Source organism: Schistocerca serialis, chromosome 10 (genome assembly GCF_023864345.2).
Source record: "Schistocerca serialis cubense isolate TAMUIC-IGC-003099 chromosome 10, iqSchSeri2.2, whole genome shotgun sequence".
Taxonomy (NCBI): domain Eukaryota; kingdom Metazoa; phylum Arthropoda; class Insecta; order Orthoptera; family Acrididae; genus Schistocerca; species Schistocerca serialis.
The window spans coordinates 182,386,912-182,401,003 of NC_064647.1; the positions used below are offsets into that span (position 1 = coordinate 182,386,912).

At 42.1% G+C, this 14,092-nt stretch overlaps 1 protein-coding gene across 1 annotated transcript in view; it reads left to right on the forward strand.

Annotated features, from left to right (window-relative positions):
- LOC126425048 (UDP-glucosyltransferase 2-like) overlaps positions 1-14,092 on the forward strand; it is a 115,692-nt gene that overhangs the window by 38,306 nt on the left and 63,294 nt on the right. The window contains exon 4 of the mRNA XM_050087957.1: positions 6,626-6,845. Within this exon, the coding sequence (XP_049943914.1) occupies positions 6,626-6,845 (220 nt within the window). The remainder of the gene's footprint in view (positions 1-6,625; positions 6,846-14,092) is intronic.

Below are 14,092 nucleotides of genomic sequence, written 5' to 3' on the forward strand. Positions count from 1 at the left end.
GGGTTCGATGACGGTTTGGATGTACCGTGCACTATTCAGTGTCCCCTCGACGATCACCAGTGGTGTACGGCCAGTGTAGGAGATCGCTCCCCACACCATGATGCCGGGTGTTGGCCCTGTGTGCCTCGGTCGTATGCAGTCCTGATTGTGGCGCTCACCTGCACGGCGCCAAACACGCATACGACCATCATTGGCACCAAGGCAGAAGCGACTCTCATCGCTGAAGACAACACGTCTCCATTCGTCCCTCCATTCACGCCTGTCGCGACACCACTGGAGGCGGGCTGCACGATGTTGGGGCGTGAGCGGAAGACGGCCTAACGGTGTGCGGGACCGTAGCCCACTTCATGTAGACGGCTGCGAATGGTCCTCGCCGATACCCCAGGAGCAACACTGTCCCTAACTTGCTGGGAAGTGGCGGTGCGGTCCCCTACGGCACTGTGTAGGATCCTACGGTCTTGGCGTGCATCCGTGCGTCGCTGCGGTCCAGTGCACCTTCCGCCGACCACTGTCGACAACATCGATGTACTGTGGAGACCTCACGCCCCACGTGTTGAGCAATTCGGCGGTACGTCCACCCAGCCTCCCGCATGCCCACTATATGCCCTCGCTCAAAGTCCGTCAACTGCACATACGGTTCACGTCCACGCTGTCGCGGCATGCTACCAGTGTTAAAGACTGCGATGGAGCTCCGTATGCCACGGCAAACTGGCTGACACTGACGGCGGCGGTGCACAAATGCTGCGCAGCTAGCGCCATTCGACGGCCAACACCGCGGTTCCTGGTGTGTCCGCTGTGCCGTGCGTGTGACCATTGCTTGTACAGCCCTCTCGCAGTGTCCGGAGCAAGTATGGTGGGTCTGACACACCGGTGTCAATGTGTTCTTTTTTCCATTTCCAGGAGTGTATTTCCACTGCAAGCTAGAAACAGTCGAAAAGCAGTCACAAATGACAATGTTTTAATTGGTTCGCCGTGATGAGAAAAAGCATTTCAATTGTTGCATGGACATTATCAGCATTAATAAACTACTTATACAACAACAGGCTAAACAAACGAAGAAAATGGTCGGTATTATTACGAAAGTAGGAATATCCTATAAGAGTGTTATGATTAGATATATTTAATTTGTCGAAATGTGCTGCTGACGAAGGCAGATCTACTTTCATGACAATGTTTTTCGAACTCCATCTCACAAGGCACACTTGGCTAACTTGTGCATTCCTGTCGCGCGCATTATCCTTCGCTGCTGACAATGCACTGACCATTGTGTTGTGCCACAGATCAATTGTTTATTTTTCTCAATAACAACTATTTTATTCGCGATCACGCATTGTCAGTTTGCCAAGCCCTAGGTGAGTAAACAGTATCTGGCATGTGCCTATCATTCCGCCTGAAGGAACGCTCGTCGTTATTTTAATACTGCTCAGATCAAGAGAAGGAATAAAATCCTTTGGTAAGTTTCCATTCCCGTCACTCAGTGTTAAAAATACAATGGGTTGCGGGGATTCCACCAAAATTCCAACAGAATTGCCAATCTGTTTTTGTGTAAGTTGTTAACCTTTTCTCATTCGAAGAAGCATCACCATTTATGAGTAAAGGCCACATTTCTCTTGGTGACTGGTTTAATTGTACTTTCTTTGTCACAATGTAATTTGCCAAACTCATCTCACAGCAGCTATTGAGACAGAATTCCGAAACGTAGGGCCTCATTAAACAAGTAATTGACAATTACAGAGCTCAATAGCTTACGAAAAACCTCGTATAGTATTGGTTTGCAGTAACATAAAAGAAGAAATTTCATGTTTATTTTCATACGAGGAAGCTCTTGTTTCGCTAACTGTCGATAACTCTTAAAAAATTACAGTCACTGGAGTGAAATAAATAAAAAAAGAAGTATAAGTAGTGATATATCGCCATAGATAAGAAAGTTCCGTATGTTTAATAATTGGCAAAACACTCTCCTCCTTGTGTGCTATCATTCGCCAAAGTTTCGTTTCGATGTCTCGAGAGGTTTAGTAGATACAAGAGATGTTGCGAGTATTTCATTCTCGGGCGTGAGATCGGAAGTGAGCGCTCTACATGGGATCCATTTTCTCGAGATCTCAGGAAGATAGAGATCTCCTCCCATGTCTAAACAAAAATTCAGCATGTTAGCTAAATTTCATACGCAGCAACATATGGTGTAATACGCACCAAACGCAAAATCATAGCGACCCCTAATTTTCGTTGCAAACTTTTTGAGTTTTGCGTAGTGTCTTACTAAAATGTGTACATCACAGTAAGAATGCTCATTAGCGAGGTGATCGGCATTTCGTCACGAAGCTGACATATAACGCTACAAGTAAGGCAAAAATCATTTATTTTCAGAGAATAGTTTCTGCAAAATCGTTTGAGAAAGAGAAGAGGTTGCGCGCGCTTCGGTTCAGTCAGCGCAGAGCGTCGCCAGTCGGCGCAATATGCGCTGGACCCGCGCGACCCGTGCGGCACGTGCGTGTCGCGCTGTAGTGTCGTGTCACGTCACACGTGCTATACGCGTCTCAATTTGCGCCTAGCCAACACATGCTAGCACTCCGGACGACCGACAGACACTAACCGCCTCACCAATGCGGACGAGAGACAGACCCAGACTAACTTGGCTGACCAACTGACCAGACTCGCCCAGACTGACAGACTGACCTCCTGGCGAGCTCATAGCGCCCCTTAAATGCACGTGAACAGGCAACCTTTCCCCTTTCCCACCAGAGGGAGACACCAAAGCTGCGATCGCCACAGCGGCGCCACCGCCAGAAAAGTAGGGCGACTGCTTTACACTACGAGCTGCGGCGCGCTCTTCAAAACAGCAAATTTTACCACGGCTCAAAAACTTATTTCACAATTTTTTATCCGGTCTTTGAATCTGGAACCAGCCAGAGACATTGGGAACCTCACCTTTGATGCTTCAATACTCCTTCTTCGACTGGTGGTTAGAGCCCCTGAGCCATACATCAGAAGTGGCAGTGTCATCACATTATAAAATTTTAGTTCTGTCTCTTTTCCAATTTTTGGAGGCGAGTGTGAATTACAGTACCTACCAATTGCTAGAATGTTTGCACTATGTTATCTTGACCACAGTGCATGATATACACTGGCGTCCAAAATTAAATAAAAAACGGAAATTCTGTAAGGTTGCATTTATTTTGGCAGGAAACAGTATAATTAGTAAGGTATCAACAATATAAATAATATAGATCGTAAAAAACTGCAACATGCGTAACTGTAGACCAAAATGTTCCTCGTTTTTTTTTTGTTTTTTTTTCAATTTAACGGATCTGCATACACATTCCGATGACTGCTTAATGTGCTCAGTATTAGATGTGACCACCTCTGGCAGCAATACAGTCCTAATAGCGGGACTCCTACGGTCGCAGGTTCGAATCCTGCCTCGGGCATGGATGTGTGTGATGTCCTTAGGTTAGTTAGGTTTAATTAGTTCTAAGTTCTAGGCGACTGATGACCACAGATGTTAAGTCCCATAGTGCTCAGAGCCATTTGAACCAGTCCTAATAACGACAGGGCAACTGTGATGATGTCATTAATCTCATATTGAGGCAATGACACCCATTCTTACTGCAGAGCTGCTCGCATGTCTTGGAGACGGGTTGACGGATGCTGACGTAATGGAACCCGTCTCCACAGTGCATCCCAGACATGCTCTATGTGGTTCAAATCGGGAGAGCTAGCAGGCTACGCCATGCGTGCAACATCAACAGTTTTAAAGAAAACATCAACCACCTGTACTGTATGAGATCGAGCATTATCGTCCGTCGATGCGAAGTGTGGGCCTGCACCACCTCGCAACGACCGCCCATGAGATACCCAAATCTCGTCACGATACCTGACAGCAGTTAAACCTTGCCGATTCATCCGTACAATTTCGTAAAGAGGTGATCGAGTGGTGAACACAATCCGTGCCCACACCATTAGGGATCTTCCTCAATATCGGTCTCTTTCCACAATATTTGGGTCCTGAAATCGTGTTCCACATTCCAACCAGATGCGCATCCATTGAGAATCACTCTCCAGACCAAATCGGGTCTCATCTGTGAAAGAACATTGGCCCACTGTTCGATCGTCCAGGTGGCAAATTGACGTCTCCACTTCAGACGTTCACTTTCGTGAAGACACGTCAGATGTACACATACGGCAGGTTCCTGACAGTAAAGGTCGCCCTGCTGAAGCCTTCTGTTCATCGTTGGCCTCGATGCAACACGTCCATTGGATGCTGTCAGGTCAGAAGCCAGCTGCTGTGCAGTACAGTTTCGGTCTCTACAAACTTTCGCCAGATCCAAGAAACAACAGAACGATTCACATGAAGCCATCAGGCCACATCAGTTTGCAACTGTCCTGATTCCATTCGTCCTATGGCCCTCCATTGCAGAGAGTCTGGTAGGTATCTTCTCTGTGCCATACTGCACCGTCTGTCTACACACTGACTGTGGATGTGGGACTTCCTGGCAAACACTATGCTGTTGATATGTGCCCTGACGTCATCGTTGGCATGACTGTCCGTTGACCTCAATGTTATCTTCCGAGCAGAACACGATCGTATGGATATCTGTTGACAGTCTGTATGATCATAACGCGATTTGCCCATCCGGCTAGCCGCGCGGTTTAACGCGCTGCTTCCCGAACGGGAAGGCGTGCCAGTCCGCGGCACGAATCCGCCTGGCGGATCAGTGTCGAGGTCTCGTGTGCTGGCCTGCTTGTGGATGGTTTTCAAGGCTGTTTTCCATCTGCCTCGCCGAATGCGGGCTGGTTCCCCTTATTCAGCCTCAGCTACACTGTGTTGGCGATTTCTGCACAAACACCGTTTCCACGTACGCATACACCATAGTTATTCTGCCACGCAAACATTTGGGGTTAGACTCGTCTGGTATGAGACGTTCACGGGAGGTCCACTGGGGGCCGAACCGCACAATAACCCTGCGCTTGGGTTCAGTGTGGGGCAGCGGTGGAGTAGGTGGTCTGCTGTGGCCTGTTGCGGGGTTGTGGACCACTGAGGGCTACAGCTGGATGTCTAGGTCCACAGTTGAAACCCAACATTCTCTACAGAGTGTAGACATGTTTCCTTGGCCTGCTACATCACCAGATCTGTCTCCAATCGAGCACATCATCGGACGACAACCCCACAAATGCAAGAAGCATGGACCTCCATGCCATCAACTGACATCTGGCACCTCTACAGCTCAGTGCATGCACGTTTACATGCTTCCATGCTTGCATTCGACATTCTGGCGGCTCTACATCTACATCTACATCTACATGGTTACTCCGCAATTCAACTTACGTGCCTGGCTGAGGGTTCATCGAACCATTTTCATACTACTTCTCTACCATTCCACTCTCGAATGGCGCGTGGGAAAAAGGAACACCTAAATCTTTCCGTTCGAACTCTGATTTCTCTTATTTTATTATGATGATCATTTCTCCCTACGTAGGTGGGTGTCATCAAAATATTTTCGCATTCGGAAGAGAAAGTTGGTGATACAAATTTCGTAAACAGATCTCGCCTTTGTTTCAATGACTTCCACCCCAACTCGCGTATCATATCAGTAACACTCTCACCCCTATTGCCCGATAACACGCTGCCCTTCTTTGCACTTTTTCGATGTCCTCCGTCAATCCTACCTGGTAAGGATCCCACATTGCGCAGCAATATTCCAGCATAGGACGGACAAGCGTAATGTAGGATGTCTCTGTAGTGGGTTTATCGCATCTTCTAAGTGTTCTGCCAACAAAGCGTAGTCTTTGTTTCGCCTTCCCCACAATATTATCTATGTGGTCTTTCCAGTTTGTTGCTCGTAATTGTAATTCCTAGATATTTAGTAGAATTGATAGCCCTTAGATTTGTGCGATTTATAGTATACCCAAAATTTATCAGTACCCATGTGGATGACCTCGCACTTTTCGTTGTTTAGCGCCAATTGCCACTTTTCGTGCCATACAGAAATACTCTCTAGATCATTTTGTAATTGGAATTGATCGTCTTATGATTTTACTAGACGGTCAATTACAGCGTCATTTGCAAACAATCTAAGGGGGCAGCTCAGATTATCACCTAGATCATTTATGTAAATCAGGAACAACAGAGGGCCGGTGACACTACCTTGAGGAACGCCAGATATCACTTCTGTTCTATTCGATGATTTACTCTCTATCACTACGAACTGTGACCTCTCTGAGAGGAAATCACGAATCCAGTCACACAACTGAGACGATACTCCATATGCACGCAATTTGATCAATAGTCGCTTATGAGGAACAGTATCAAAAGCGTTCTGAAAATCTAGGAATATAGAATCGATCTGAGATCCCTTGCTGACATCACTCATTACGCCGGATATTAATGTACCAGTATTTCACTTTCTCAATGGTTTATCTCACGCTTATATGAACATGCTACTCACTTATGTTTCCTAGACGAATGTATTCCAGGAATTTCATTACATTAACTATGTTTTTGGTGTTGCGATTTGTTTTGTCAGTGTATTTGAACTGCTTTTGTGGCATCCTTTCCAGCCATCTCAGTCGTTCCACTGGAATATGTCCCGATGTATGCCAATGTGAAACTGTTTCTCATTTTCAGCGCACCCCAATGTGAAGGTGTTCATAAGCCATGGGGGGATGCTGAGTACCATGGAGGCGGTGTACCATGGCGTACCCATAGTTGGTGTCCCATTCATGGCGGACCAGTACCCCAACCTGCGCAGAAACGTGGCCAGGGGTACAGCTGTCGAACTGGACACACTGAGATTGACCAAGGAGTCCGTCTTGGATGCGCTCAACAAAGTTCTCAACGACCCCAGGTATCGGTCTCAAAAGATATACCACCTCATACGAAGATCCTGCCATGGTGTCACTTCTGTCTGCAATTTCTTCAAACATCGCATATAAATCTATAACTCTGTACTACGGTATAGTGCAATGTTCAAGTATTATTTTTGTGCATAAGTTCATTGCGTTTTTCTATTGCATGTTGATATTCCACTTTCTATGGGTTTATGTATCGACTGCCATTTCACTGCTGCTATTTCAGTTTAGGTTTAGTCCTTTTGTTATTTGAAGATAGTGAGTGGAATTGTGGACGCTAGAAGACCGAGTGCCAAGTGGAAAATCTGGAACAATTCCGACATGTTCTTTTGTGTGAGTTCAGTAGAGAGATGACAGCAGCGGAGGCAACTAGGAACATTTGCGCCGTATATGCGGATAATGACAGTAGAGAGCCGGCCGAAGTGGCCGTGCGGTTAAAGGCGCTGCAGTCTGGAACCGCAAGACCGCTACGGTCGCTGGTTCGAATCCTGTCTCGGGCATGGATGTTTGTGATGTCCTTAGGTTAGTTAGGTTTAACTAGTTCTAAGTTCTAGGGGACTAATGACCTCAGCAGTTGAGTCCCATAGTGCTCAGCGCCATTTTTTGACAGTAGAGACAGAATGGAGATAAAACAGTTTTCTCTTTGTAAAGAGGACCGTTTTGACGTTCGTGACTTTCCAAGTTCAGGAAGACCCTCAGGGTCTTGTTTGACCAATGGGAGAGCAGGACTTAAAGGAGGATTTAAGCTGTTCCTTATCTATATTAACGCTTTTGGAGACAATCTGAGCAGCCTTCTTCGGTTGTTTGCAGATGACGCTGTCGTTTATCGACTAATAAAATCATCAGAATACCAAAACAAACTGCAAAACGATTTAGAAAAGATATCTGAATGATCCGAAAAATGGCAGTTGACCCTAAATAACGAAAAGTATGAGGTCATCCACATGAGGTCTAGAAGGAACTCGTTAAACTTCGGTAACACGATAAATCAGTTTAACCTAAAAGCCGTAAATTCAACTAAATACCTAGGTATTACAATTACGAACAATTTAAATTGGAAGTAACACATAGTAAATGTCGTGGGAAAGGCTAACCAAAGACTGCGTTTTATTGGCAGGACACTTAGAAAATGTAACAGACCTACTAAGGAGACTGCCTACACTACGCTTATCCGTCCTCTTTTAGAATACTGCTGCGCGGTGTGGGATCCTTACCAGATAGGACTGACGGAGTACATCGAAAACGTTCAAAGGAAGGAAGCACGTTTAGTATTATCGCGAAATATGGGAGAGAGTGTCACAGAAATGATACAGGATTTGGGCTGGAAATCATTAAAAGAAAGGCGTTTTTCGTTGCGAAGGAATCTTCTCACGAAATTCCAATCACCAACTTTCTCCTCTGAATGCGAAAATATTTTGTTGACACTGATCTACAAACGGAGGAACGATCACCAAGATAAAATAAGGGAAATCAGAGCTCGTACGGAAAGATAAAGGTGTTCGTTTTTTCCGCGCTGTACGAGATTGGAACAACAGAGAATTGTGAAGGTGGTTCGATGAACCCTCTGCCAGGCACTTGAATGTGGTTTGCAGAGTATCCAGGTAGATGTAGATGTAGATAAGCAAAAACTTCCATCTATTTTTATAAGGACACTTGCTAATTCAATCTGAAATGCTTCCTTAATAATTTCATCCCAATAGTTGTAGGCGTGCGGCGAGGCTGGTTCGCCTCTCACAATCTTTTAAACAATCACTCCATCTGCCTGGGTAGGTTTCTAGTTTCCTGACAATTTGCGATGGTAGATATTGGTTTGGCCGACAAAACCAGCGCTGACGAAAATTCGACTAAATACCTACCACGGAAAGTCCACATACCTCCAGTCCATGAGCAATAGCTAAAAGTTAGTTAAACTATCGAGTGTTCCGGATTCCTGCAAGAGTCGATTGAACACACGTCAATGCTTACCTTTAACTTTGTTTTATTGCCTGTAAACCATGGAAAATGTCTGTATCTCATCATCAATTATGCAATGTCACTGACTGTCTCTGTTACAAGTTCACACCTGAAAGCAGCCAGATGATGTTTAGTCTGACCCGATATTTTGAACGTCCTAAACAGTCACTGACACACGACTACCTGCGAGTTAACACAGCCAGTCGTTCACTAGGCTTCTTGTACAGAGGTGTTCGCCAAGGCGTCTCGTAAGCTGCAAGAAACACGGCACGAGGAATTTATGTACATGAGATGTTCACACGCGAATATCTCCTAAAAGCACAGGCCGCTGTGGCCGAACGCTTCTAGGCTGTTCAGTCCGGAACCACGCTGCTGCTACGGTCGCAGGTGCGAATGCTGCCTCGGGCGTGGATGTGCGTGATGTCCTTAGGTTAGTTAGGTTTCAGTAGTTCTAAGTCTAGGGCACTGATGACCGTAAGTCCCATAGTGCTTACAGCCATTTGAACCATTTTTACCTCCAAAAACAACCACTCACATAGCTCAAACTATCACAAAATACTCAGTACTGTAGTCTCTTTTCGTCAAACGACACGAGAACGGATCAAACGCACGAGTTTCTTCATTTTGGTACAAATTTGATCAGTTCGGTTTAACATAAGTGTTTAATAGAAGACGTTCCCGAGGGACTTCTCGACTCACAGATCTGGAGCACAACGTACTACTCAGACGTACTGGAAATGCTGAGTTCCTATTGGCTAGTATGTGAAACATCCAGTCAGATCATTTCGAGCACTTCCATACTCGCGGTATTGTTAATGTCAGCCAATCAGATTATCACAAATAATTACGAAATTAAATAAATTTAGTGAAAACAAAATACGATTCTTTGCTACAAAATAAGTTGAAAATTTAATACTCAACGCCCCTCCTGGCTGCCTTCCACAATATCAAGTTCACTTGGACATACGAACCAAATTTACCGTATTGCACGAGAATTGCCTCATGCATATATTTATGTAATTTTATTAAAATATCATATCCTTACTCCATTCACTCCCTGTCCCTCCAAAACACACAAGCAAAACACGATGTAACAACAGTTTTCCAAAGTACTTTTAATTGCGTCAGAAATCTGTGGCGATGAAGCTAAGGAAAATTCCAGAAAATTTGATTTTATGAACCTATCCTCTTGGTTGTACTTTCAGTTGACATCTCTCGAACTCAGTTTCATAATGCCAGCACTGTTATTACGTGTTTTACGTAAGAATTTATAGCTCCGAAGGTATTGATTTAAAATTTGAACGGTATGGTCTCGTTATTCGTAGAATTTTGTATACAAAGTATGAAAAAGAGCGATTTGTTTTTAATAGTAATCCTTCAGATTCATAGATAATTTGTGTAACGTACGAGGGGCGTTTGAAAAGTCCGTGCAAAAATAAAAACTACTTAAGTGTTTGGGGCAAACCTTTTTTATTTCTCGACATACTTTTATACACTTCGTCCAACTGTTATAATTTGTTGATCCCTTCCAAATAATATGAACTGCCTAAGTCTGCAAAATAGCTATCAGTTGCTGCAATCACCTCCTCGTTTGAATAAAATTGTCCCACATGCCATTTCTTCAAAGTGGGGAACAAATAGTAGTCCGAGAGAGCCACGTCTGGAGAATAGGGGGGGGGGGGGGGGATGTGAAACTAATTGTAACCCTATTTCCATTAATTTTGCGACCACAACTGCTGAGGTGTGTGCTGGTGCATTGTCGTGATGGAAAAGGACTTTTTTGTAGTCTGTAACCTCCCCACCGTAATTTATAATGTATGACAATATTATTTATGAATGCTAATGGACATTGCGCTAAGTGTAACCTCTCCACTGAAATTTTAAAGACAGAAATAATAAATGAATAGGAGCCAAACGTAACCTCCCTACAATTAAATTTAATGACAATAAAAGTGAGAATCGCAATCTGACTCAAGTATAAGTTCTTCATAAAAAATTAAGGTCCATTCAGTGATAAGAAAATCTCAGTGATAATAATGATTCAATTAAACCGAAATATCGGTCTTTGGCCCTGTGCAACAAAATCAAAATTAAATTCTTACCTCATTGCAACACCTAGTCAAATTTCTGCTCTTGTTGTTGCGCACTGCTTGGAGGAACTGCATTGCAAATAATAATATTCCCTTTTTTTTTGTAATCTAATTGAAAACTGAAACTTTTGTTTAAGGGAAGTGGAACGAAATAGTTACTTCAATCAAATGAAAATTTTATGTAAAATTGCTTTTGAAATCAAAGTTATTATTGGGGGCACTTGTTGAAAATTAGTTACAATAGTTAAACTTTACATTATCCGATGATTATCTTAATTAACAGTATACCTCATTCAGCATCTTGACCAGTGTTGTCGCCAGACCACATCACGCAACCCCACTGGGCTGCTACCACTGACCGACTGCTCTGCATGACGACTACTAGCGTACAGCACGCGACGACTACTGACAGAGTACTGTACCCAACTAGACAGAGCTACAGACTCGCAACGACTGACCGACAGACTGAGAACCGCTCGCAACACTCGCGCGGTCAAGCGCATACTCTCTGGTCACAGATGCTACAATGCCTCGCCATCGCTGCTATGTTACATACGTGTTTCATAACCCTCCACTGGGGGGGCAAAAATTTGGCAGCGATGGTGAGTCATTTGGACTTGCCAAGCGCGGCAAAATTTTTCTTTAATTAACAAAATTCTACAACTTACAGAATATTTAAATGTTGTGCACACGCACTAAGTACAAAATATATCAGACAAAGACAAAATGTGAGTACAAAACATAGTAGCAAATCAGAAAAATGTATATACAAATTATTTGACAGATAACAATGTGCACAGGCACTGAAAAAGAGAAAAAAAAATTCTTTAGCATATTCAGAACAAATAAACAGACTGGCAAAATATTATGTTGACAAGTGACATGAGTGCACATGCACTGCAGTTGAGAACATATCAGTAATTGATGAAATGTATGTACAATTAGTAACAAATGACATAAGTGCATACGCATTAAAGTATTGAATATACAGAATAGTAGAAATCATATTGAAAAATGAGAAAAGTGTACAGGCACTGAAGTTCAGTAGAAAACATATTAACACCTAACAGAAGTGCACATGCACTGTAGTTCAGAAAATAAAAATGTATATACAATATAAAAGACAAAAGTGCACATATACTGTACTTCAGAACAAATCAAAAAAATGTCTTTAGCATTTTGGCAATAAATAAACATAATAGCAAAAAAAATCATGTCGACCAGTGACATAAGTGTACTCGCACTGGATTTTAGCGAATTGAAAAAATGTATAGCCATGAACATAAATAATGTTAGCAAAAATGATTTTCACTATGTGACAAGAATTAGGATAGGAAAGGGAAGGATTGCATCATGGTTGTAGCACTTTAGATTGCACACAGCTGTTTTGAAAGTCCATATCTTTCCACAGAAGTACAACACCAAGTGACACAACTTGAAGTTCTTTTCCCCTCATAATTTATCAGTGTAGCCAAGACACTGAACTGTCGTATGAATGTTTCATGTTTTCATTTTGGCAGTACATTAGGTACACCAAACAGTGGGACCATAATAACGTCTTCATCGCTCACGGTGGTGGACAGCATGTCGTGTCAACACCACGCTCTTACAAGGCACACCAACGTAGAATTAGTGCAAAACCAAAGATAGTGCTCCATGATCACTATGATAAACAGGACAAATGGACATCGCAGTAATTCAGGGTAGTTAGCTCATGAGGTGAAGGACATTAAGTCACATAATATTGTCAATTACAGTAGTAGTTTGCGGCATTCATAGCCCAGTTATTGAACATTTCTGTACCATGTATGTAGTATTACAGAAAAATGTTCATTAATTGTTTTACATAGAATCAGTAATCTTCTTTTCCTAGTTACAAAGCATTATTAAATAATCGCATTCCTTTCCAGTTACAAAGCATAGCATAGTTAATTAATCATTTGTCATTCCAATAGTAATAATCATTAACCTTCTCCTAATTACAAAGCATCATGAAACAATTGCATTCTTTTCCAGTTACAAAGTATGGCATAGTTAATTAGAATCAGTAATCTTCTTTTCCTAGTTACAAAGCATTATTAAATAATCGCATTCTTTTCCAGTTACAAAGCATAGCATAGTTAATTAATCATTTGTCATTCCAATATTGTATTAATCATTAACCTTCTCCTAATTACAAAGCATCATGAAACAATCGCATTCTTTTCCAGTTACAAAGTATGGCATAGTTAATTAATCATTTGTCATTTCAATAGTAATAATCATTAGTTTTTTCCTAATTACAAAGCATTATTAAACAGTTACATTCATTTCCAATTACAAGTATGAACATTGAAAACAAGAGCTAATTAATGGCATAATTAATAACAATTCATTAAGTGACACTAATTATTGGCACTCAGTGGCCATCAGGTATCGAATAGTATAAAGCATTGTTCCTCATTCATTATTATTCAGATCATTACAAAGTCATTATTAAAAATCAGTTAATTATAGTCATAGCATTAATAATCATGGGGATTATAAGTAGTCTCATTACAATAACAGTGGCAATTACTAGCCAGTTACTAAGCATTATTTTATATATATGTGTATTTTTGTTGTCTCATTAAGAAGTCATTACTCAAGTGACATACTATTCAGAGCTAATCAGTATTATTCAGAATTTTCTCAAACTGGTATCACTATTTGGGACTGTTAATACATTTTTTTTTGTTAGCAATGCATTGTGTTGGGATCGATAATTAATTGCTGAGGCATAAGACTTTTTGCTTTTGACCTATTGCTGCCAATGAGGATAGGTAACGTCATTCGTCATGAGTCAGCTGTAGCAAGGTTATGTAACAAGGCAGTATATGTGATTACATTTATAAATGGTAAACACAAATGGGTAAAAAAAAAATAAATGCAAGTACTAGAACAGGTATAATAAGTAACAGTTTTAGTAAGTATCATGACAAGCATCTCCTGGAAAACGTACAAAATGGATTATTGACCTGAAAGAATAAACGCACACTATGCTGAAAAGTAGTGAACTTCGAATTAACAAGTAGTGAAATGTGTATAAAATGTGTTCCATAGCTGTCCTTTCCAAAACTTTCCGTCATCCTACTATGCAATATAACACCTGCTGTCAAAACAAACTGCAACAAATACTTAAATAACTACATAGCATAAATATAAAACTCCAACATTATCCT